The following is a 23,488-nucleotide window of genomic DNA, read 5'->3' on the forward strand; positions in this document are numbered from 1 at the left end:
TAACCCTGATGCCAACCGTTAATTTGAAATAAATGAAATGTAATGACTTTGAATTAAACTTGTACTTTCCCTATTCCTAAAGCAAACCCTCTAGTAAATTAATGACAATGATTTAAGGCATCACTAATCCTAGTCATAAATTAAATTAAATGTAATTTAAATATATGATGTATTATGATTAATTTAAATATATGAGTTTTAAGTAACACTAGCCATAAATGTAGTGCTAAATTGAAAAAAATTAAATTACACAAAATTAAATTACACTAAATTAAATGGCATAACATTTCATTTAATTGAAACTAACCCTAAAGTATTCCAAAATAAAAAAAATTAAAAGTCAGATAATTACACCAACACTGCATTACATTCTAGATGGATAAAGTATCCCCGGCAATTACATTATAAGGATATTGCAAGTCACCAAGGAGTTCCATCATCATATAGAGGAATGAGGCTAAAGGCTACGTTCAATTAGAAGGTTATGTAACTCCAAGGTGACTGCAATTTCCTTATTATATATGACATGGGGTACTTCTAAGACATGGTCACACTATCACCTTTCCCACAAACCTCATAAATCCTCGGTACATATCTTTTTCATTTAAAAGAGATAGAAGATCTGCAAACATGAACAATAAAATAGAATCTTTGGTGGAAATTTAAACACATCAAGAAAGATGTGAAATATTTGTTACAGAAGATATTAAAATTAATTTAACACAAGTCAGTTTTAAAAAAAGTCTCAGTAGCTCAGAATGTGTAGAAACATGCAGAAAGATTCTAACTTTTTTCTAATTACCTAAAGATTGCAAAAAATAAGCTTGTTGCCATAAATATCTTATTTCTGCTTGTCACTGTACAGCTAGAAAAGCAGAGGATAAAAAAGAAAAGGAACATTTTGTTTTCATTTTATAAACAGCTGCTTTAATTAAGCGCTGTGACCCGACCTGCTTTTACCCTCAGCTGCCAGTGAGAGTCAGAACTCAACTATAATTCTTCCTCTTTTCTTCCTCTATCATAAACTCTTTTACTTCTTCTCTATCTCCAATTCTGCCTGAAAGCTTGGTTTTCTAATATTTTCGATGTCTCAAGTTTTACTACAGGTATATATTAGTCATTTTTAGTTCTCTTTTATATGTTGTCTAATGATGTTGCTTGTAATTTTTGAAATGTTAAAGGTGTGGGTTCGCCCACTAAGAGACAAAGAGTTCTTGCACATCATTCTAACCTTAAATCAGATATTGTATTTTTACAAGAAACTCACATAGTTGCTTCGGAGGTTTTAAAGCCAAAACACCAATGGGTGGGAAATCTTTTTTCTTCACCTGGTACGGGCAAAAGAAATGGGGTGACGATTCTTTGTCATGAAAAATTAAAGTTTCCCTTCTTTTTCAGAATTCTGATGATGAGGGTCATTGGTTGATTGTTCATCTTAAAATTAATAATGTACCTATTTCTTTATTTAATGTTTATACACCTACTAAAACTGATAATAATTTCTGGCCTGCCATATCTACTCAACTGATGTCTATTCCTACATAATATGTTATTTTTAGTGGTGATTTTAATTTAGTTGTTGATCCATACTTAAACCGTACCTCTGAGGTACCTTTTGTCCCTTCTTTCATGCACCAGTGATTCCTGGATACTGTGTAACCCACAATTACGAGAATATACATTATTCTACTCTACTCGTCTATCTCAATCCCGTATAGTTTATTTATTTGTTTCTAAATCGCTAACACAGCACATATTACATGCAGACATTGGCTCCATACTAATTTCTGACCATGCTCAAGTAATTTTAGATTTAGAAGTGCTCCCTAGTGCTAAGACCAATAAAAGATGGCGCTTTAATACTTCATTATTAATTGACCAGATTTTCACCTCTACTTTTGAGTCCTTTATTACTGACTTTTTTAATCACAATATTTCCTTGGACCTATACTTCCCGGTTGTATGGGATTCGTTTAAAGTTTCAGCTTGAGATTTTATTATATCCTTTGTTGATCAAAAGAAAAAACATAAATCTCAAAAGGCGCTTGAAATTCTTAAATGCATAAAACTGTCAGAGTCGCGCTATACTACCTCTAATTCTAAAACGCATCTTAACCTCTTCAGCGCGGTGCGAATTTTCGCGCTGTGCTGAAGATTCGTAAAACGGGTGTGGTCATGACGGAACGGTTCCGTCATCAGCACAGCCCAACCGACGCTGATGACGGAACCGTTCCGTCATAAGCATCGAAGGGGTTAATAATCTTATTATTAAAAAAATTGAATATAACAAATTATTTACAGAAAACGCTAACTCTTACCTTCTCAGTGGTAGCACCCGTTATTATGGAGGCCAAAACAAAGCAGGAAAACGTATTGCCACATATCTTAAAATCAGAAAAGAATGTACAAACATTTGATTATATCTTACATCCTGACTCATCTCCAATTATTAAAGATATAGATATTTAAGAGGAATTCAAAACATAGTATACTACTCTCTATGCCCCAGAAACTATTCCAGACTCTGCTGATATGCAATGCTATCTTTCCTCCCTACAAAAACAATCTCCAAATGATCTAGATTTTAAATCATTGGAAAGAGATATTTCCGCAAAATACATTTCTAATGCTTTAAAGCTCATTAAGACTGGTAAAGTCCCTGGTCCCGATCGATTTCCTGTAGAATTTTACTCCCATTTCTCTAAATTTCTTCTTCCACATCTTCATTCTTTATTTCTACATTTCATTCCTTCTCAAGCCTCCAGTGGAGCTTTTCAAGAAGCTCTTATTTGTCTGATCCCCAAGGAAGGAACGGACCCTCATTTTTGTAAAAATTATAGACCAATTTCTTTAGTTAATACCGGATATAAAACATTTGCTTAAATCCTTGCGCTTCGACTAGATCCACTGTTGCCTTCTATTATTGTTAGAGAACAGTCAAGCTTCATTAAAGGCAGAAATATTTCCGACAATACTAGAGTTTTCTTTAACATTTTAAACAAATCTAATAAATAGCCTCACTCCCTTGCGACCAGTTCTCTTGATGCAGAAAAAGCTTTTCACTGTATGGATTGGTCTTGTATTTTTTATACAATTTCTTTGTTTGGTTTTGGTTCTAATTTTACCTCTTATATATCTTTGTTATATTCCACTCCTAAAGCTTCTATTTTTGCTAACGGTCTCCAATCCACCTCTTTTCCCTTAAAAAGGGGGGAGGGTTGTCAAGGATGCCCTCTTTCCCCTCTTTTTTTTATTCTTGCATCACAACCTTTTCTAGCTAAACTTAAACAGAATTCAAACATATATGGCTTTCAACATGGTAATACTTACATTAAGATGAGTGTCTATGCTGATGATATTCTATTATATTTGTCTAAACCAGAGTCTTCTCTCCCAGCCTGTTTTGCTGAAGTTGATACTTTTTCTTTGCTTTGTGGCTATAAATTGAACAATGATAAATGTGAAATCCTCCCTTTGAATATTCTTTGTTTTAAACAAGATTTTTCTGCTATTCACTTGTCATGGAATTCCGAGAACATTCAATACTAGGGCTTTGGTTTGCTCCTTCTGTAAAACATACTCTAACTTTAAATATGAATCAAGTTCTTTCTACGTTATCTAATTCTATTTCTAAATGGCACCCTCTATATGTAGCTTGGTGGGGTAGATTGGATACCATTAAAATGATGCTTGCCCCTATAGTCTTTTACACCAATGCTGTGATTCCTTTTACTATCCTCTCATATTTTTTCAAAAAGATTTATTCTATATTATCTTCTTTTTTATGGAATCATGTGCATGCTTAAACGCAACAAATCACATTGTGGGGTAAACTTTCCTGATTTTCAAACATATCATAATGCTTTTCTTCTCAAACAAATCTCTAAATGTCTAGAGCATTTACCTTTGGATTTCTTTCCATTGTGGAAAGATATTGAGCTTTCTTCTCTCTCTTCTTTTTCGTTTCAAGAATTTCTTCCTTTTACTCATAAAACACACTATTTATCCTCTCCTATGCTCAAAACTACTTACAAACTTGTTCAATCCATCCTCCTTTCACACCTTTTGGACACTGACCAATTTCTGCAATCCTGAATCTGGCATAATCACCTTATTAAAATTATCTTTTGGAGGTTGTGGTGTGTACTTTGGGTTCATCAACTTTACCCAAATGAGATTTTGAGTAAAGTTGATGAGAATTGTATTTCCTTTCTAAATGCACAATCAAGATCAAATTTACCAAAATCATATTCTAGCAAATTCAATATTTTAATCTGAATGATATCCACCTCCTTGTCCTCACTAGCCTCAATTTCTCCAACCTTATTACCTCAACACAATATACTCCCAATTTTAAGTACTCAACCAAGTGCCTCTTCCATTTATAAAATCCTCATTAAAATGCCGGATCATAGGCATAGGACAAACATTGAACCGCAATGGAAACAAGACTTTCACACCTCATGGTCCACTTCATTCTGGGATAAACTGTGGTTAAAGCTCCGTAAGACCTCAAGATCAGCCTTTTTTTTATATAACAGACTCATGATTTCTCCAGTTACTCTACATAAATTTAATCCTACTATCACCCCAAATTGTTGGACATGTAATGCTTTACATGCTGATTAATTTCATATGCTTTTTTCATGTCCATACACTTATCAATTTTGGTTGAAAGACTGGTCCCAAATTAATAACATTTTCACACTCATTTTCCATTTTCTTTTACATGTAACGCTGCTATTATAGACCTACTGATTGCAGTTGCTTACCAACACATAACTAAAAAGTGGAAACAATCTACTCAACTTTCTTTTCAAGCTTGGTGGTACAGTGTTTGCTTCAACCACCGACTTGACTGTACATACAGTTCCCCTTCATCTCGTCTTCTAAGAAGAGAACATATGTGGTCCCCTATAACTATTTTCTTGGAGACTTCCGCTCGAAATTTTAATCACCACCATTCACTGTAGGAAGACGTCCCCCAAACCACCATGAAATTCTTGTTACTCTTCTTCTCCTTTACCAGATACTACAGTGTTTTATCCTTTTAAATTATTAATATTTTTTATTTTATTTATGCGCTTCTCATCTTTTTTTGTTATGCTCATAATATTGACATATTACCCCTCCCCCTTTTTGTTGTATACTCTTTTATATATGCAACAGTTATAATTATATTGCCCTTTATTGCAAAAGTAGTTCTTATATTAATATTAATGGCATGTTTTACATTCAACTGATTGTAGAAATGTTGTTGCATTAATAAAGTTTTTCTTTTCAAACTAAAAAAGAAATCAACTTTAATAAGTTACAGCTTCCACCAATGAAATGTTCTGTGATGAAATGAAATGTTCTGACTTGGAGTTTATACATTTTTTTAAAATTTGTATGTAATTTGTATCTGATCATTGTAAAGCTGCTATTGGCAAGCCCGGGTCTTAGCATACTGACGAGAGCAGCTCTGACGGACAAACTTGTGTACACGGCGACAAAGTGATATAAATATATTCATAGATACAAAGTGTAACAGCAGGAAGGCGCACACATGGGCACACGGATAGCCCCGACCTGAGGGGAATTCCATAAAAGAAAATCAATTTGGTCAAAAATAACTTAGCAGGCTGCTTAAAGGCCATTAAACTTTTATTAGGTACAAATAAAAAAGAAAGAGCAACAGAAGAGGCTGCAAACACTTCGGAGCGCAGACGAAAATCCCTGGCGGCCAATGACGCCTCTTTGTGAACATTTGCATAACCGCGGGCTGCGCTTCTGATGGCCATTGCCTCAGCCGCCGTGCTCATTTGCATAACCACGCGCTCTGCTGCTGACGGCCCTTGACTGCCTTGATAAACATTTGCATAACCACGTGCTCAGCCTTAGCTCTGATTCTGTGTGAATACTCCGAATAAAGGGACAACTAGGGGGCATATTATCAAGGAACAGCGTTAAAATGATCGCCGCTTTAGCGGCAGGAAACTGCAGCTAAAGCGGCGATAATGGGCTTGCTAATATGCCGTAGAGAATTCCAATAGAAGCCCATGTTCTGGTGTTGACATGGGCTTCTATTGGAATTCTCTACGGCATATTATCAAGCCCATTATCGCTGTTTTAGCGCCAGTTTCCTGCCGCTAAAGCGGCAATAAGTTTAATGCCGTTCCGTAATAATATGCCCCTAGGAGAAATGTGGGCGCTTTGGAATAGTTATATTGTGAATATATTGTTGAGGAGTGAAATAGCATCTGCTCGCCCTGAGTGAGTGAGCAGGAAGAAAGACACTGGTTCCTGGGAAGTGAGAGCTCAACTTTTGATGGAGACATGAGGTCTCTGTGGGTTTGATTTGAAGGCGGCTGAGAGTCTGTGACTCCCCAGGGTGGCCATTACTGGTGAGAAGTGATGTCTTGTAGCTCATTAAAGTGAAGAAAAGGCCCAGAACCGCCCCAGTCACAGGGATGCCAGCTTTCCACTGACTATGCTAAGGGACATGAAGAGGGGTGGACGTGCCAAATGCCCAGGGGGTTGGTCAGGACATAATAAAATGTGGGGCAGAAGACAGAAATAGAGGGAAGCATCCCAGGGCAGGAGGGTTCCTTGTGAAGAGCAGCAGAACATGGCACAGTGTGTGCAGCGCCACACTCTGGCTATGGTGCGCTCACACGTCACCAAACATGGGCGCATATTTAAAAGCACCGTCCGCCACCGGAGCGTCACTCTTTTAGACGCTCCAGTGGCGCGTTGTGCTGGCCCATATTTACAAGGCCACGTAAAGCCACCCTGCGTGGATTTTCATGGCCTTGTAAATATGGCCCTCTTTCACACATTCCGTGAAAGTGATGTTCAATGGGTGTTCCTGTGGGTGTTCCCAGCAACACCCATGGATCCGATGCAGTCCCAGATTTAGAAGGTTTCTTAAATCTCGGAATGCGTCAGATTCTGACGCCTCCCTAGGGGCGGCCTAAAAGTGGCGCAACAAGGAGAAATACCTTTATTTCACCTCGTTTTTTCCTCTTTCTATGTGTGCTGCATTATGCATGGCAAAAATGCAGTGTATCTGCAGGATACGGTACATTCCTGTCCTTCTCCCCGGCGTGGCGCACAAACAGCAGCCATGCGCCAACGCAGATACACTTGCGTCATGTTGCAAGGGAGCCTGCATTTCGGGACGATTTTTTTTTGGTGCAAGAAAGGACACCTTCCTCCACACAAGAAAATCATTGATGGCATTTTCCTCTCTCTGGAAGGACAAGTGAAAGTATTTTTCCTGGTTGCGCCACTTCTGCTCCCTAGGATTCTGGTGCATTCCCAGCTTTACAAAATATTGTGAATCCTGGAATGTGTCGGGATCGGGACACATGGATGTTCCGTGCGAACACCACAGCAACAACCATGGAACACCACTTTTATGCAGAGTAATGCGTGAAAGGGGCCCATTCTAAAAGGCCTTGAAAAGTCATGCAGGGTGACTTTAAGTGGCCTTGTAAATATGTGCAAGCCCAGTGCATCGCCGATGCGACAAAAAAGTGACACACCGGCCGCGCAATGGGCTTGTACATGAGGCCCTGGCTATCCTTGTAGCAGTGGCAGGTACAGTACAGTTTCCCAAGGCAGTAGCCCCACGTTTTATTATCATCTGACCCTGCTGCAGCTGTGGAACTGCCTCCTACAACCATGAGAGAAGTTCTGGAAGACAATCAAGGGGGTGCACTTTATTGGTGACTCTGCAGCTCCTTCTTGTGGCCTTTCACTGGCTATCCTGGCCCCTTCTGCCTCCTGCTCGCCCACAGTGGCTGGCACCGCGGAGAGGCTCACAGCCCATCTTTTTTTAAGAACATGATCAATAACTCCAAAGACAAAAATATGAAAAACTCCAAAGTAGGAATGCCCGCAGGCATAAAGGTGGGGAAAAATAAAACCCATTGGATTGAAAGAAGAGAGGTAAATTAATCTAATTGAAAGGTCAGCAGGCCACGAGACGCTTCCATGTGACCACATACACCCCCCCTGGTGTGACATGAGAACAATGTAAAGGAAAAGCAGAAATACTGCTAAAAGGAAGGCTGCAAACATACCTTAATAATGTAACCAAGTCCTAGAATTGGAGGTAAGTGGGACTGAAGCATGTCAGACCTTTTTGCAGGTGGCGCTTTAATAGTAAATGTAATTTGTACTTGTATAGCGCACTTATACCCTGTGGCGTCTTGGCGCATACCGCCGAGGAACCCTTCCTGGCCTTTCCCTGTGAGGAGCCCACTCCTGGGCACCCCCAAGGTGAAGCCAGGCATCCCAGCGCTGTTGGGGCCGTTGTGGAGATTAAGCAAGCTATTGCCCAGAGGTGCAGAGTGGGACCCATGATTGGAATAGGCACCGAGGCGAGAATTATCAGGTCCAAGAAAATTGAGCCCAAGAGCCGCCGAGGCGGGAATTGAACCCTGGTCCCGGGCCAGACCTCTGCATCAGGGTCTGCCGCTCTAACCATTGAGCCACACTTCTCCACTTCTCTAATAGTCAGATCTTATGCCACGGTCTGTCTCCACACTCCATGTTTTCAATGCCCTGTTGTTGTGGTCTACATTTTCACTTTGGATTCTGCACTGGAGCTCTCCCACCCCCACTCATGCTGTCTCACACTAAGGGGCCGATTATGATGGCGGACGGACCTGAGTCCGTCCGCCACCATAGAGTAGGAGGGAAACTCCGCATGGCCTGCGGAGTTCCCTCCTGTGCAATTAGGATGTGACCGCCACCCTGGCGGTCACATCCTCTATTTTTACCATTGCAGCGGGTGCAGCTTCAAGCTGCACCCGCTGCAATGGTAAAAATGCATACATTGCATTTGTATGCAGTAAGTGGCAGGCACCGTGCGGTGTCTGCCGATTACTGCATACAAATGCAGGGGGGTACCATAGGTACCCCCCATGTGCACCCCCCACCCCCCCTTCACCCTGGGGGCCTGCATTGGGCCCCCGAAGTGCACATCCGTATGCTTTTCCACGGCGGAGAACCCGCCGTGGAAAAGCATATCTGTTACGCAATCCTAATATGGCTGGCGGTGTCTGAGAGACACCGCCACCATATAAGAGCTTTTCCGCCGCGATTGTAAGCCGACCGCGGCGGAAAAGCGGCGGACATAAACCAAGACCCACCAGCCATCCTAATTTGGCGGTGGGTCTTTGGAGGCTCCGCGGCGGTTTTCCCGCATCCTCCGGGCCGGCGGTGGCTTCCGCCAGCCCGGAGGATGCAGGAAAACCGCGATCGTAATGTGCCCCTTAGTACCTATGTCAGAGGGCAGCTTTTCTCTTGCTTCCTCCACTGTGTTCATCACTCCATCAGAGTGCGGTGTACAACCCTTCACAGGAGAACCGTTTTCAATGCCTTGATACACCCTTGAGGAGACATAACTCTGTTATACAAATTACTTAACATATAAGATCTCATGATGTAACGTGATGTGACATCACATCACCTTCTATCAAATCACATTACATCGCGTGATGAAACTGCGCCAATGCAGCGGGAGGGGTCCCTGCAGCGGAGAGCGCTTTACTCGCAGTGGGTGTGCTTGGACGCCTCACCAGATCCAAACACCAACAGGTACCTCCAAGCAATCAGAAAACACCCCTTCACTCCGGTAACCTGTGCTTTTCAAGTTGTTTTTTTCTCTGCAAAATCCTGGCTGCCTGGGTGCACTTAGAAGAAAGCTACAGTGCACACACTTAGGCCCTCCTTTTGATGTCAGGTGGACTGGCACCAGCAGGCCACCGGTGGTGGTCCACCAGACATCCAGGGCATCGGTCCGCAGGCCGGATTACAATACCAGCAGTCGGAGCAGTGATGTCTGGGTGAAAGACTGCCTCCTCCTCCTCCTCCGCAGGGCCGGACTGGGAACCACAACTGGACCTGGCAAAGTGCTCGGCCTGCCCCCCCCGTCCCCACTAGGGGGGTCGAGGGGATTGGAGGTGCCGCCAAGCTCTTTGCCGGGGCCGGTTTTCAGCCGATTTTGGTACAGGGCCGATTTTGCAGCTATCCTGCAAAAACCACTGTGTAACAAAAATGGCCACCCGGGGCCCAAAACCGGTCGCCACCTGTGCAGCGCACCAGGGGATTGCCCGGTGCCCGCTATGGCCAGTCCGGCCCTGGCCGTCGGACTCCTACCCCTACCATGAGGGCGGTGCCTGTGCAGGCACTGCCGTAGGGATTAGGATGTTCCTTTCCGACTGCCTTTTCATTGCGGTCCCACCGCCATGGAAATGCAGCTGGAAAAGGACCTTGGGGACCCCAAGCAAGGCCCACAAGGACCACTGCTAAGTGGCCAGGGGGGTGGTGCCCCCCAAACATCCATGCACCACGTGCCAGGCACATGGTGCGTGGATGTTTGAAAAATGCCTTTTCTACCTCGGATTATGCCGCAGATCTTTTCTGGGCCACAACACAAGCCACAGTAGAAAAAGGCAGTTTCCGACCGCCTACACGGCGCCTTGTTGGGCGGTCTCCTTCCCGCTGCGACGGCGGTCGGACTCTCGTCGGACCGCCATCATAATAAGGCCCTTAGTTCTGATGCATTGTCACCGATATCACCAATTTCGGTGGTGAAGTGCTGGTGCGCCAACAATCCCCCTGCTGCATGTTCATGGTAACAACATTCTTAAGCAGTAATTTTTAGGTCTGGCTAGAGAGTTGCAGCTGTCTGCACACACTATCTCATAAAGGCATCAAAATACGCACAATAAGCAGAAGTGCGCACAGAGAGTGGCTTTGAGCCAGCCCATTCCAGGAACTGGTTTTCATGTATTTTCATGGCTTGTCATTTTGGGGATGGACGTCCCATTAATGCCACAGCATTGGGTGAACGGTTGCACTGTCTGTCCCTTTTGTGTTCCCATTAGGTTTTCATGGTGGGGACCAAGCAGTCGTTTTGTTAGACTGGCGATGGGCCATGATTGTAGCTTGTAGTTGAAAGCCAGAGTGTGAGTGTGTTCTTTGAAGTATTTACTTTGCTTACACAAAACTATTTTTGTTGATCTGGAACAAGCTGCCCGACAAGATACGAAAGGAGCACTCCTTGCTTCCATTCAGAAAAAAACTTAAGACCATGCTCTTCCAGGAGGCATGGGGCACACGGTAGCTTACCATTCCTCCCATCAGTGACTAAAAGCAGAATCCCTCTCACAGCGCTTAGAGACCGTTGGTGATAATGCGCTATACAAATAGAAATTACAAATTACAAAATTACAAATTTATGGCCATTTTCCTTAGGAAGTGGGTGCTGTTTGGATAGCTTAGCATGTCATAAAGACACCGTCTGTTTCACTAATCACCCCTGTGGGCTCAAGTGTGTGACGCTGCTGTCCAAAATGAAGACTTGCACATCAATAGGCCTGCAGTGGCTTTTCTTAAAGATGCAACAAAAATACTGCCCTTTCGTGTATGTTCCACTGTTACTGCCGCTTAACAGAGGAACGATGTGCCCGCGTGCAGGCTTTCACAAAAATACAATAAAGAGACTCGCCTTTTCTCTGTGTTCCGCTGCTATTGCCGTGTGTTACTAAACAACCCATACGAGACTCTTGTTAACAAAAACTGGTAAAGAACTAACAGCACCATCCCTTTAACAATTTGCTTTGCGCACACACACGCGCCATGCACTTTCCACTAACATTCCTAACACTTTTTAGGTCTCGCGACCTATCAATGCGCGCAAGCGCATTGAGCGGAGCGAGAATTCATGTCCTCAAAACGCTCGTGAAACCAAGGGCTTCTTGCGCTGCGGTTTTCATTAAGTTCACGTGAATCACGTGACCAAACAAGCACGCGCATTCACGGCCGCACAGCACATCAAAGGGCTTCGCCCAGCGTGCGCTCTGCGGCTTCTCCTCCCCTAACACGCTTCTCCTCCCCTAATTAATCATGGCTGGCCGGCCGTACTTTCAGTTTCCCGGCCGCTTTTGTTTCCCAATCTCCTCTATGTACTTTTCATCTTAATATTCAACTTTCCCTTCCTATTAGTAACGTTTTTCCCTCGTTTTTCATATGCGATCTGTCATTTTTATTGTATCTTTCTTTTTTGGACCTTGTGTTTCTCATAGTTTTTATCTTCCTTTTCCTTTTCGTCCTATAACATTTCTTTCTTACTTTCTTTCCATGTATCCTCTCTCTTCAATACCACTTTGTTCAAGGGCATTTCTCCTTCCCCGTCACTTATTTTCCGTTTTTTTTTTATGGCTGGCCGGCCGTACTTTCAGTTTCCCGGCCGCTTTTGTTTCCCAATCTACTCAATGTACTTTTCATCTTAATATTCAACTTTCCCTTCCTATTAGTAACGTTTTTCCCTCGTTTTTCATATGCGATCTGTCATTTTTATTGTATCTTTCTTTTTTGGCCCTTGTGTTTCTCAGTTTCATTTTCTTCTTTCTCCTGCTGTAACTTGTCTCGATTCCATTCCTTCCTCTTTTAATGTCTCAGTATGTTTCGATTTTTTTTGGGGGGGGGTCTCTCTCCTTATCCTGCTGTACTGCTTTCCGCTGTGTTAATGTTCTCTCCCATCTTTACTACTTTAATGTTTTTCCCATTCCTCCTGCCTCAGCTATATTACCCGTTATCACTTTCTACTTCCCACCACGCCCTCTTCTTTAATGTTTTTCTCATTTGTCTTCTCCCCCTCCCACTATGGTAGCTCACCTGAATATCAGCGTCCAGCAGATCTTCAATACTTTAGCTAACATCTGAGTTTCTCGTTGCCTTTCTCTAGCTAGCAATCCAATTTAACATTCACCTGCCCATTTTCTGGCTTTTCAGAAGCGCCTATTCGACGGGATTTCTTCTCCAGGCAATTATTTACAGATGTGGGCCATAATCTTCAGTTGGCTCTCTAGAACGCAATATTCCATTTAAAACCACAAAACTGTTCAGGGACGGTGCATCTTTTGAGACAATATATGCGCAACCCATAGATTAAAGATTTCCACCTGTGAGGATAGCGCAGCCTTTCATCCGCTAAACTGGGCACCAGTGAATTGTGCAATAAGTGCAAGAGCTACTTGTGCAGTGTGCACAAATAAAACAATGTGCGTGAGTTTTTGTTTGATGAAAGAGTTAGTTACCTGTTTTTTTCCAACCCATGCTGTGAGATCTGACGTCGACTCTGCAGGACCTGCTTACACTTACAGCTTCAAAATATAAACTCCATTAAGAAATAGACGCTGCCAACAGAACCGGTATTTCCAAAACCTTCAATAAAAAAGGCAAGATTTACTCTGTTTACAATCTGGAAATGTTACAGGCCTGGAAGCGGCCCGTCAAAAGGGTGCGAAAAGCGGGCAGAGAAATGGATAACCTGTTTTTTCATATAGCGCTTGAAATCTCCTTTAGGCTCTAGGCGCTGCAAATAGTACGATTTTAGAGTTACCAAAGTGCAATATTACTGCGCACATCGACCGTAGAAGGACGACGGGAGGCTTTGAGCCTACCAGGATTCGAACGTGAGCCCTGCAGATTACAGCAGATGTCAGCGGCGAGCTTGTAAATCACCGAGACTCCACCACTCATTGTGCTGCTTTTTTTTAAAAATTAACACTGAGTGCGTGGCTTTGCCTTGGAGAAGGCGCATTTTACGTAGAGTTAAGTGAACGAACGTAACTTGATGATGGCTATACTCTGGGATAATACTATTGGGTGGGAAGAGAAATTGCTTCTGCTTAAAGGAAAGCAAAGGGATATTGCAATCTAAACCCAAAATCTATACTGGATTTTAATAGTTTAAATTCTCAAAATATGTTGCCAACTCGAATAGAGTTTATTGTTTACACCTCACAAGACCTCAGTCGGATATCGATATATTTTAATGTTTGCACTTTCTCGATAAGAGGCCAGGCCGTGACCTTCAGCCCAGTGCGCTGCAGCTCATGGAACCGAATCTTGTCAGACCCGGCGCAGCCTTTCATCCTTGCGAACTCCGGGAGAGGGTACCTACCTTTCTATGGGATTTCAAGAGCGCCTTATCTTGGCGCGCCTTGAGACAAGGCAGTTGGGGCTGGGCGCTATGGCCGAATGTGTTTATAAAATCTATAACTTGGTTCCAAAGGCGATGCGTTTGTGTAGGTGTGTGGTGGTATTGTGGCTCACGAGGATTGACCATGGGGCTATTCACTTCTTTTTTAACAACTTTATTAAAGTAAAGTTTGATTATTTTTGTGCAGGCAACCGAGGGGTTCATTCATGGCTGGCCGGTGGCCGGCCGTACTTTCAGTTTCCTGCTTCTCCAGCTCCTTCCTCTCAGCTGGAAACAGACAAAAGGCGCCAGTGGTGCACAACATAGACGGAGCCATCCGGCTTAATGATTGCTTTGGAATTCCATGTGTTAACAGTAAACAGACCAGAGGCGCCAGGAGAGCACAAGCCACACAGAGTTGCACCCCAACCTCCCCCTCTCGCCTTAGTCAAACAAGGTGTTTGTAACCAAGGCTGCGTCTTCTTTGGTGCGTTTATAATGTACATGGGATGTTTGGGTTCACGCTGGGTAGCGCTGCAGCCATTGACTCTCCCCCAGCCCTACCCTCCTTTGGCTTCTATAGCGCACTGTTGTAGTACTGTTAAGGTGGGCTAAAATACAGGCACTTTCTTCTAAACTAAACATATGTTTGTGGTAATCTCTTTGTTTTAAAGTGCAAACAATGTTTTAAAATGCTGCCGCTGTTAGTTACACGAGGTGTTTGTAACCGAGGACGCTTCTCCACATGAGCGCCTGCCTCTCGCACGCATGTGAGTGCGTTTCAACTATGTTTTATTAGTACCGTGCTGTGTGTTGGCTTTTTCATATGTTGTCATGGGTCTATATTTTTATAATAATGGCAGCGCTTTAGGCAACGCCACCTGCAGATAATTACCCGGACGTCTGCTGAGGCAATCAGCAGCGCTGCTCTCGAAGAATAACACGGGGGTCCATAGCAGGGCCACGCGACCGGTCCGGCGCGCTCTCCTCCCTGCTACCGGGGGCCAAGACAGGCAGGGATATCCTTAAATTGCACAGCCAACGAAACTCCAGGGCAATTGTGGTAAGGGGATAAACAAGGGCACGGAGAAAACATGGCAACAGTCACCGCATGCAAAACTTGATTGCTGTTTAATTTCCTACCCCACAACCATACACGCATACAACCACTCACACATACAACCACTCACACATACAACCACTCACACATACAACCACTCACACATACAACCACTCACACATACAACCACTCACATATACAACCACTCACACATACAACCACTTACACATACAATCACTCACACATACAACCACTCACACATACAACCACCCACACATACAACCACTCACACATACAACCACTCACACATACAACCACCCACACATACAACCACTCACACATACAACCACTCACACATACAACCACTCACACATACAACCACCCACACATACAACCCCCCACACATACAACCACCCACACATACAACCACCCACACATACAACCACTCACACATACAACCACTCACACATACAACCACCCACACATACAACCACTCACACATACAACCACTCACACATACAACCACTCACACATACAACCACTCACACATACAACCACTCACACATACAACCACCCACACATACAACCACCCACACATACAACCACCCACACATACAATCACCCACACATACAACCACCCACACATACAACCACTCACACATACAACCACTCACACATACAACCACTCACACATACAGCCACCCACACATACAACCACTCACACATACAACCACTCACACATACAACCACTCACATATACAACCACTCACACATACAACCACTTACACATACAATCACTCACACATACAACCACTCACACATACAACCACCCACACATACAACCACTCACACATACAACCACTCACACATACAACCACTCACACATACAACCACCCACACATACAACCCCCCACACATACAACCACCCACACATACAACCACCCACACATACAACCACCCACACATACAACCACCCACACATACAACCACCCACACATACAACCACTCACACATACAACCACCCACACATACAACCACTCACACATACAACCACTCACACATACAACCACTCACACATACAAGCACTCACACATACAACCACCCACACATACAACCACCCACACATACAACCACCCACACATACAACCACCCACACATACAACCACCCACACATACAACCACTCACACATACAACCACCCACACATACAACCACCCACACATACAACCACCCACACATACAACCACTCACACATACAACCACCCACACATACAACCACTCACACATACAACCACCCACACATACAACCACCCACACATACAACCACCCACACATACAACCACCCACACATACAACCACCCACACATACAACCACCCACACATACAACCACCCACACATACAACCACCCACACATACAACCACCCACACATACAACCACCCACACATACAACCACTCAAACAACTACACACACAACCGCACACACACAAACACACACATCTGTCGCCCTCACTCTATCTATTCCCCTCACTCTATCTATTGCCCTCACTCTATCTCTCTATCGCACTCACTCTCTATCAATCTATCTATCTATCGCCCTCACTCTATCTATCGCCCTCACTCTATCTATCGCCCTCACTCTATCTATCGCCCTCACTGTCTATCTATCTATCGCCCTCACTCTGTCTATCTATCTATGTAATATCAATAAATTTAAGTAAAGGCAATACAAAACATGTGACATTACAAATACTAAAAGTGTCACATATGCTAAAGTTAAAAGTATTGGCATTGTAAATCACAAAACATAAATATAAAATGTCATTTACAAAACCAATAGCTCCAACTTTCCTACTGCGAGACCTATTGGCAACGCCAGTGCTTGTTAAATATAGTAAAACCACCGTCAACCTCAAATCCTTTGCACAAAAGCTATTATATTGAGCTATGACCATCCTCTTCCAACTAACATCCGTGCACTATTACTTCATACATAGCAAATATGTATGTCTCTCGAATGGCCACATACTTCACTTGCCTAATATCTGCATGCACGTGCACAGATGCCTTTTGAGCAAAGCACTTTCCATCACCTTTGAGAAACCATCCCTTTCTTTTTTAATTTGTTTCTACTCATGAAGCAAATGGGCACCAAATGATGCACTTGATTTAACAATCACAAAGTAAAATAAAATAAAACACGCCCACAACTCAATCTCTAGTATTTTAACACGTTGTAAACATGTTTTAAAAGACATAAAGGCTTTGTGTTTTCATTAGACTTCAAATACTAGTTTCATGCCTGCGCCCTGTAGCTGTTACCTACAAGTTAACAGCCCTGTGTGCAGCCTCACAGTATGACTTGGCACGGTGATATAAACTTGCCAACTTCCCTAAATGCAGTCTTGGACGCCACCATCCTTGATGCCATCTGCCATCTTACCAAAGGCCCTTTCATCCTTCCCTGTACTGGGACACGTAAGGGGGCTTGCCCCCCGCGCTGTGCCTCTTCTGGCCACGCCCACCTCCACATGCGGACTTCCTTCCCCACTTGCCACCGGTGACCAGCACAACCGTTCACCCTGCAGCCACCAGGCTGAGTTCTGCAAGTTCACTTTCTATTTAAAGTTCCCTGAATAGAAAAGCACTTGGTGCACAGCGAGCGCCTTGTGCATAGCGCCAACATGCGCGCACCAGTGTTGGTGCCAGGCGAGGGTGGGACCCTGTTCTGGTCCAATCTCCAGCCTCCTCGTCAGTGTTTCACCACGACGGGGCTTCCTTCTCTGTCCTGAGTGACGCATTTTTAGGTCTCGCGACCTATCAATGCGCGCAAGCGCATTGAGGGAGCGAGAATTCAAGTGCTCAAAAAACTCGTGAAACCAAGGGTTTCGTTCGTGCGGTTTTCTTTAAGTTCACGTGAATCACGTGAGCAAACAAGCACGCGCATCAGCCTCCCTCCCTCCTAATTGCATTTTTTCACCGCCGCACAGCACATCAAAGGGCTTCTCCCAGCGTGTGCTGTGCGGCTTCTCCTCCCCTAATTATTCATGGCTGGCCGGCCGGCCGTACTTTCAGTTTCCCGGCCGCTCTTGTTTTATCTCTCCCCCACTGCCTGGATCCATCATGGAGTTTACAGCGCTTTATTCAACATAATTATTCATTAGGTTGCCAGCAAAGATTCATTGTCCCAACGCGTTTCAACTCGGCTATTGATTCTTTTTCACTGGAAAATACAAACCGAAAATTCCGAAAATGACATGTTTTTTTTAAAGCACTTAATTCCTGGAGCCTGAGTGTCATTTCAACTTCGCATGCGCAGAGAATTGTAATCGACAGTTTGTTTTAGTGCAGTGTATGAAATTCTTCCTTGAACACATTGCAAAATGTAATTTGTAATTTTTAAAACAGCCAATTCAGTGCGCACAATAAAATGTTCTATTCGCCAAAATGCAGGCAACCCATAGTTCGATATTAACATTGCATCTTTTTCACCTTCTGTCAGGGCGGCTTCAGTGCGGCAGGCACGGTGCTTCCAGGCTTAAATCGAACATCTATCTTTTCCCTTAGAGAACAAGCATTGGCATAGCCAATAGGTCTCGCTTTTCACTTATAAGGTCCCAAAGGCGAGACCTATTGGCTATGCCAATGCTTGTTTCCTTTCTCCAAACAGTTTTTCATCCACAATATAAAATGCATCCATTGCCGGCACAAAGGATCTTATCAGGTGTCGCCTTGCATCAAACAAAAGTATCTGTGTCGGCTTTCTCAGTTCACCTGACCCATTATGCAAAGTCCATCTCCTGGCTCCTTGTCAGCTTGTCTCTGCTTATGCAGTCTGATCAGAGAAGGGCTCTCCTCCCGGCTCACATAATGATGCAGCTGCAGCAGGCACTCACTACTGTTCTTTATAGGACAGCTGCGGACAGGGGGTACACACACACATGCACACACGCATACACTCACAATCGCTCATTCATTTAGCCACACACACCAACATGCATGCACACAAACACACACACAGATGCTCACATACACACACACGCATACACTCGCACATTCATTTACTCACACACACTCAGTCATACACACACAAACCTGCACACACAGATGCTCACATACATACACACACACACACACACTTGCTCATGCACTTACTCACACAAACTAACTCATACGCTCACAAATATACACACAGAGACACTCGCCTACACACACACAGAAACACACATGCATACACTCACACATGCTCAAACAATTACTTACACACACTGACTCATATGCACACAAACATACACACACGGATGTTCGCCTACACACACAAACACACACATACACACACACGCACACACACACTCGCTCATTTATTTGCCACACACACTAACATGTACGCACACAAACACACACACAGATGCTCACATACACACACACACGCTCGCACATTAATTTACCCACACACACAAACTCATACACACACAAACCTACAAACACAGATGCTCACATACATACACACAAACACACACACACACACACTTGCTCATGCATTTACCCACACAAACTAACTTGTACGCTCACAAATATACACACAGAGACACTCGCCTACACACACACAGAAACACACACGCATACACTCACACATGCTCAAACAATTACTTATACACACTCACTCATATGCACACAAACATACACACAGACTCTCACCCACACACATATACTCACACTTGCTCATTCATTTACCCACACACACTCACTTGTATGCACACAAACATACACACACGGATGTTCGCCTACACACACAAACACACAGACACACAAACACACACACACACGCACGCACACTCACACTCGCTCATTCATTTACCCGCACACACTCACTCGTATGTACACAAATATACACACAGAGAAGCTCACCTATACACACACACACAAACACAGACACACACACATGCAAACACTCACACTCTCATTCATTTAGTCACACATACTCACTCGTATGCACACAAACACACACATACAGATGTTCACCCACACACACACACACAAGCACATATGCACGCACGCATGCACACCATAACATAAGTTTTATTATGAGGACCAGCCATTGACCGTAATGAAGTGTTTATTTACTATTCTAACTCCATGCATGCGAAGGTTATAAAGCAGACCAAAGCAAAGGTAACTGCACTTTTAGTCTTTTGATACACTTGCTTGAAAGTACCTGAACACACTACCAGGACCGGTCCTCATAACACACCAGTCCTCACAAAGATAGTGTTTGTCTGGTTCTGAAAAAGGTCCCCCTATGCTATGTGGATGGACCCGGTCCTCACAGTGTGAGTTATACATGCACACACAAACACACTTGCCCATTTATTTACTCACACACACTCACTCATACAAACATACACACACAGATGCTTGCCTACACATGCACTATCACACACTTCCCCTAACAAAAAGCCAGACCTATTGACTTTGCCAATGTTTCTGTAGAAAGGAGACACTCTGTGACCCCTTTTCTCTTCATTGTTATAACAACCGTAGGTGAAGCCCACTTTAGTCCCCCCCATCCCAGTGCCATTCTGGCAGTCTCCCCCCTTATATTCCAGTTTTGCTTCCCAATCTCTCCAGGGTGCTCTGCCCACCTCCTGCCCACGTCTTCCCTGGTAGTCGATGGCATGTCACGTGCACCGGCCAGAGGTTTTGATGCAGAGGGTGTGTCGTACTCCAGCCACCACCGCAGAACTGAACACCACCAATCTGTCACTATGCAAACTGACATCATGTTAACTACTGGATGACTGTTATCTTCACATGACAACATCTGGGTGCACCTCTACAAACGACCCAACACCGCTGCATTCTGGCACGTACGGAAACACCTATGTCAAAAGCAGATATAGTGAGTGGGATGTTTACACTAATCCTAGCTCCCGTAATTACTCTGGGTCACATTCCATTCCATCATTCTTTCTGTATTGTGCCACTACAGGCATGAAACCAATCATATAAATCTCATTATTGGCCTAGACCCAACACAATCCACTCGGCAAGCACAAACACTAAGCGGTGCTCATTACCATGAGATAACGTATAGGCCCTGAAGAAGGCCATCTCCTGAAATAGAGGCCGAAACTGGTAGACCACAAGCCCTCTGAATGGGAACTCAAACAACCCAGACCAGTTTAATCTTGTATGCCATAGGATGAATTGACACATGATTGTCACAAACCCACAGAGCGACGAGGTCTGCATCACTTACTTGCTTTCACCAGGCAGAAGTCACAGCTGAAGATGACCAACATGGCTGGATTCAGGAGTATGAGGATATGAGCCATCTCCTCGGCTTCTGAAGTCCAAATCCTAAGGTTCCCCTTAAATTGCTGGGAGAAGCAAGGAATCATTGGCTTCGCAATCAGAGGGCGGAGTCTGCGCCGATAAATCCCTTCCTGCCCCAGGGGTCATCGGTCAGCCGGACTCCGGGCTCCCTCAGAGGGTGCAGGTGAGCAGGCTTCGGCCACCTGGCAGTAGAGGGGCAGAAGACCCCTGGCATCTGGAGCAGAAGACCTCTATGTCTAGGACAGGTAGCCGCAGGAGGGTCCGGAAGGGCCCGGGGTGACCCCCAGGTCATAGCACTTGCAGACACAAGACCTTGTCCTCTGTCATGGGAGAGCCAGCTGGTCTGGAGGCCCCTGGGTCTGGTGAGGTCTCACCCCTGTAGAAAAGTCAAAAGAGAGAGGATGTGTCAGAGCTGTAGGTAATACACTGGGAGAATTTAGAACATTGAATACCTAAAGCTTTACAATTTCACATAAAATATGCTTTAGTGTAAGACAAAATCATTATTTGTCGGAAAATAACATTTTCAATAGGATCTGTCAGATTTGCAGATTTTCTTCTTACAAAATTTCTATTTTCTGAAGTTGTGATGTCTTTGTATCAATAACGAAGGGCTTAATTACGAGTCTGGCGGTCCATGGACCACCAGACTCCTGGGGATCAGGTGGGAGTCTCCTGACCGCCCTATTACAAAGAGGATGGTCGGACCACCATTGCCCCGCCGCAGCCGCCAGGGAACCATCGATCCCTGGTGGTGTTCCGGCAGCCAGGGGGCCGCAATATGCTTGGCGGGAATGCCGCGGTGCCACTAAGCATATTACGAGTTTCCTCTCAGCCATGGTTTTCATGGCGGTTCCACCCCATGAAAACCGTGGAGGAGAAGAAACAGAGAGGGCTCTACAGCGCCCCTTTGTGCCTCTGCACAACATGTGTCCCCCTGTGTGCATGCACCCCAGTTCCTACACGGTATGGACTTAACAGCCCATACCAAGCAGGAACCGTTTTTGGCGTTCCCATTGCAGTGCCCATTTTAAGACCACCGCTGTGCAAACGTTGAAAAAAACATCACAATAATTACTCAGAATCTGGTGGGCGGCCTGACCATGGTTTTGGCTCTGCAACGGCGGGTCAGACCCGACGCCACACCGCCAAACTCGTAATCAGGCCCCAAGTGTGTTAAAGTTTCACAACTGTTACATGATAAAGACACAGACTAGGCCGCAGAATTTGGTTATAATTGCACAGTCCCATACATGGTTTTTCCATTCCTTGCCACATAATGGCCTACCCCGCCATGTTTTGGTTCTCTGTTGTGACATATTTTGAGTGGTCTTGCCGGAGACTCTGATATTTTGAGGTGTACAAACATAGTAGAAAGACTCTCTGAGGTATCAAATCTATCTTGGAGCAGGAGGTGGGGAAGGGTGAAATATAATAGTTATAATTGCGTTTGGAAACAGTGGCAGTTCAGTTAATATAACAATGTTTGTTAACAGGCAGGATAGTGAATGCACAGAATAGTGATAACAGTGGAGACAACGGCATAAAAAATCTTTTTAACAAAAAACATAAAAACAGTACTGAATATGAAATAAAATACACCAAAGGATCCTAATTTTCTCATGGTGTCTCTAAAAAAAGCTTTTGTGACACGTTCATATGAAAAGGTACTGGCGGGTAGATGCATCATTGTTGCCGTTTGCGATTCCTTAATTGCGAAAATTAAGGAATCGCAATTAAGGAATCGCAAACGGCAATGCATCAAAAATTCGCAATTTATTTAGCGATTCCTTATCTTTCCTTATTTGCGATTCCCAATTTTGCGAATCGCAAATAAGGAATCCCTTTACATTGATTCCTATGGGCCTAGAGGTCCATAGGAATCAATTGGAAGGCATTCTCATTTTGCGATTCGCAATTAAGGAATCGCAAAATGAGAATGCATTTTCAAGGGTGCAGGGGGGGGTCCTAAAGACCCCCCCCTACACCCCTAAAATTAAAATGTAAGTACATTTTCCACACAGGGCATGTGTGTGTTTAAAATGAAACTTTCAAAAATGCACTTTTGTGCATTTTTGAAAGTTTTCGTAAATTAGCATGAAGTTTAACT

General features: G+C 44.0%; 1 protein-coding gene across 1 annotated transcript in view; it reads right to left on the bottom strand.

Moving 5' to 3' along the window:
* The window catches only part of FNDC4 (fibronectin type III domain containing 4), a 325,741-nt gene extending 304,056 nt beyond the window's left edge, over nt 1-21,685 (bottom strand). Inside the window, exon 1 of the mRNA XM_078647183.1 lies at nt 21,302-21,685. Coding sequence (XP_078503309.1) covers nt 21,302-21,443 — 142 coding nt within the window. The 5' untranslated portion in view covers nt 21,444-21,685. The remainder of the gene's footprint in view (nt 1-21,301) is intronic.
* Between the last annotated feature and the right edge of the window lie 1,803 nt (nt 21,686-23,488).

The sequence above is a fragment of the Lissotriton helveticus genome, chromosome 6 (genome assembly GCF_964261635.1).
Source record: "Lissotriton helveticus chromosome 6, aLisHel1.1, whole genome shotgun sequence".
Taxonomy (NCBI): domain Eukaryota; kingdom Metazoa; phylum Chordata; class Amphibia; order Caudata; family Salamandridae; genus Lissotriton; species Lissotriton helveticus.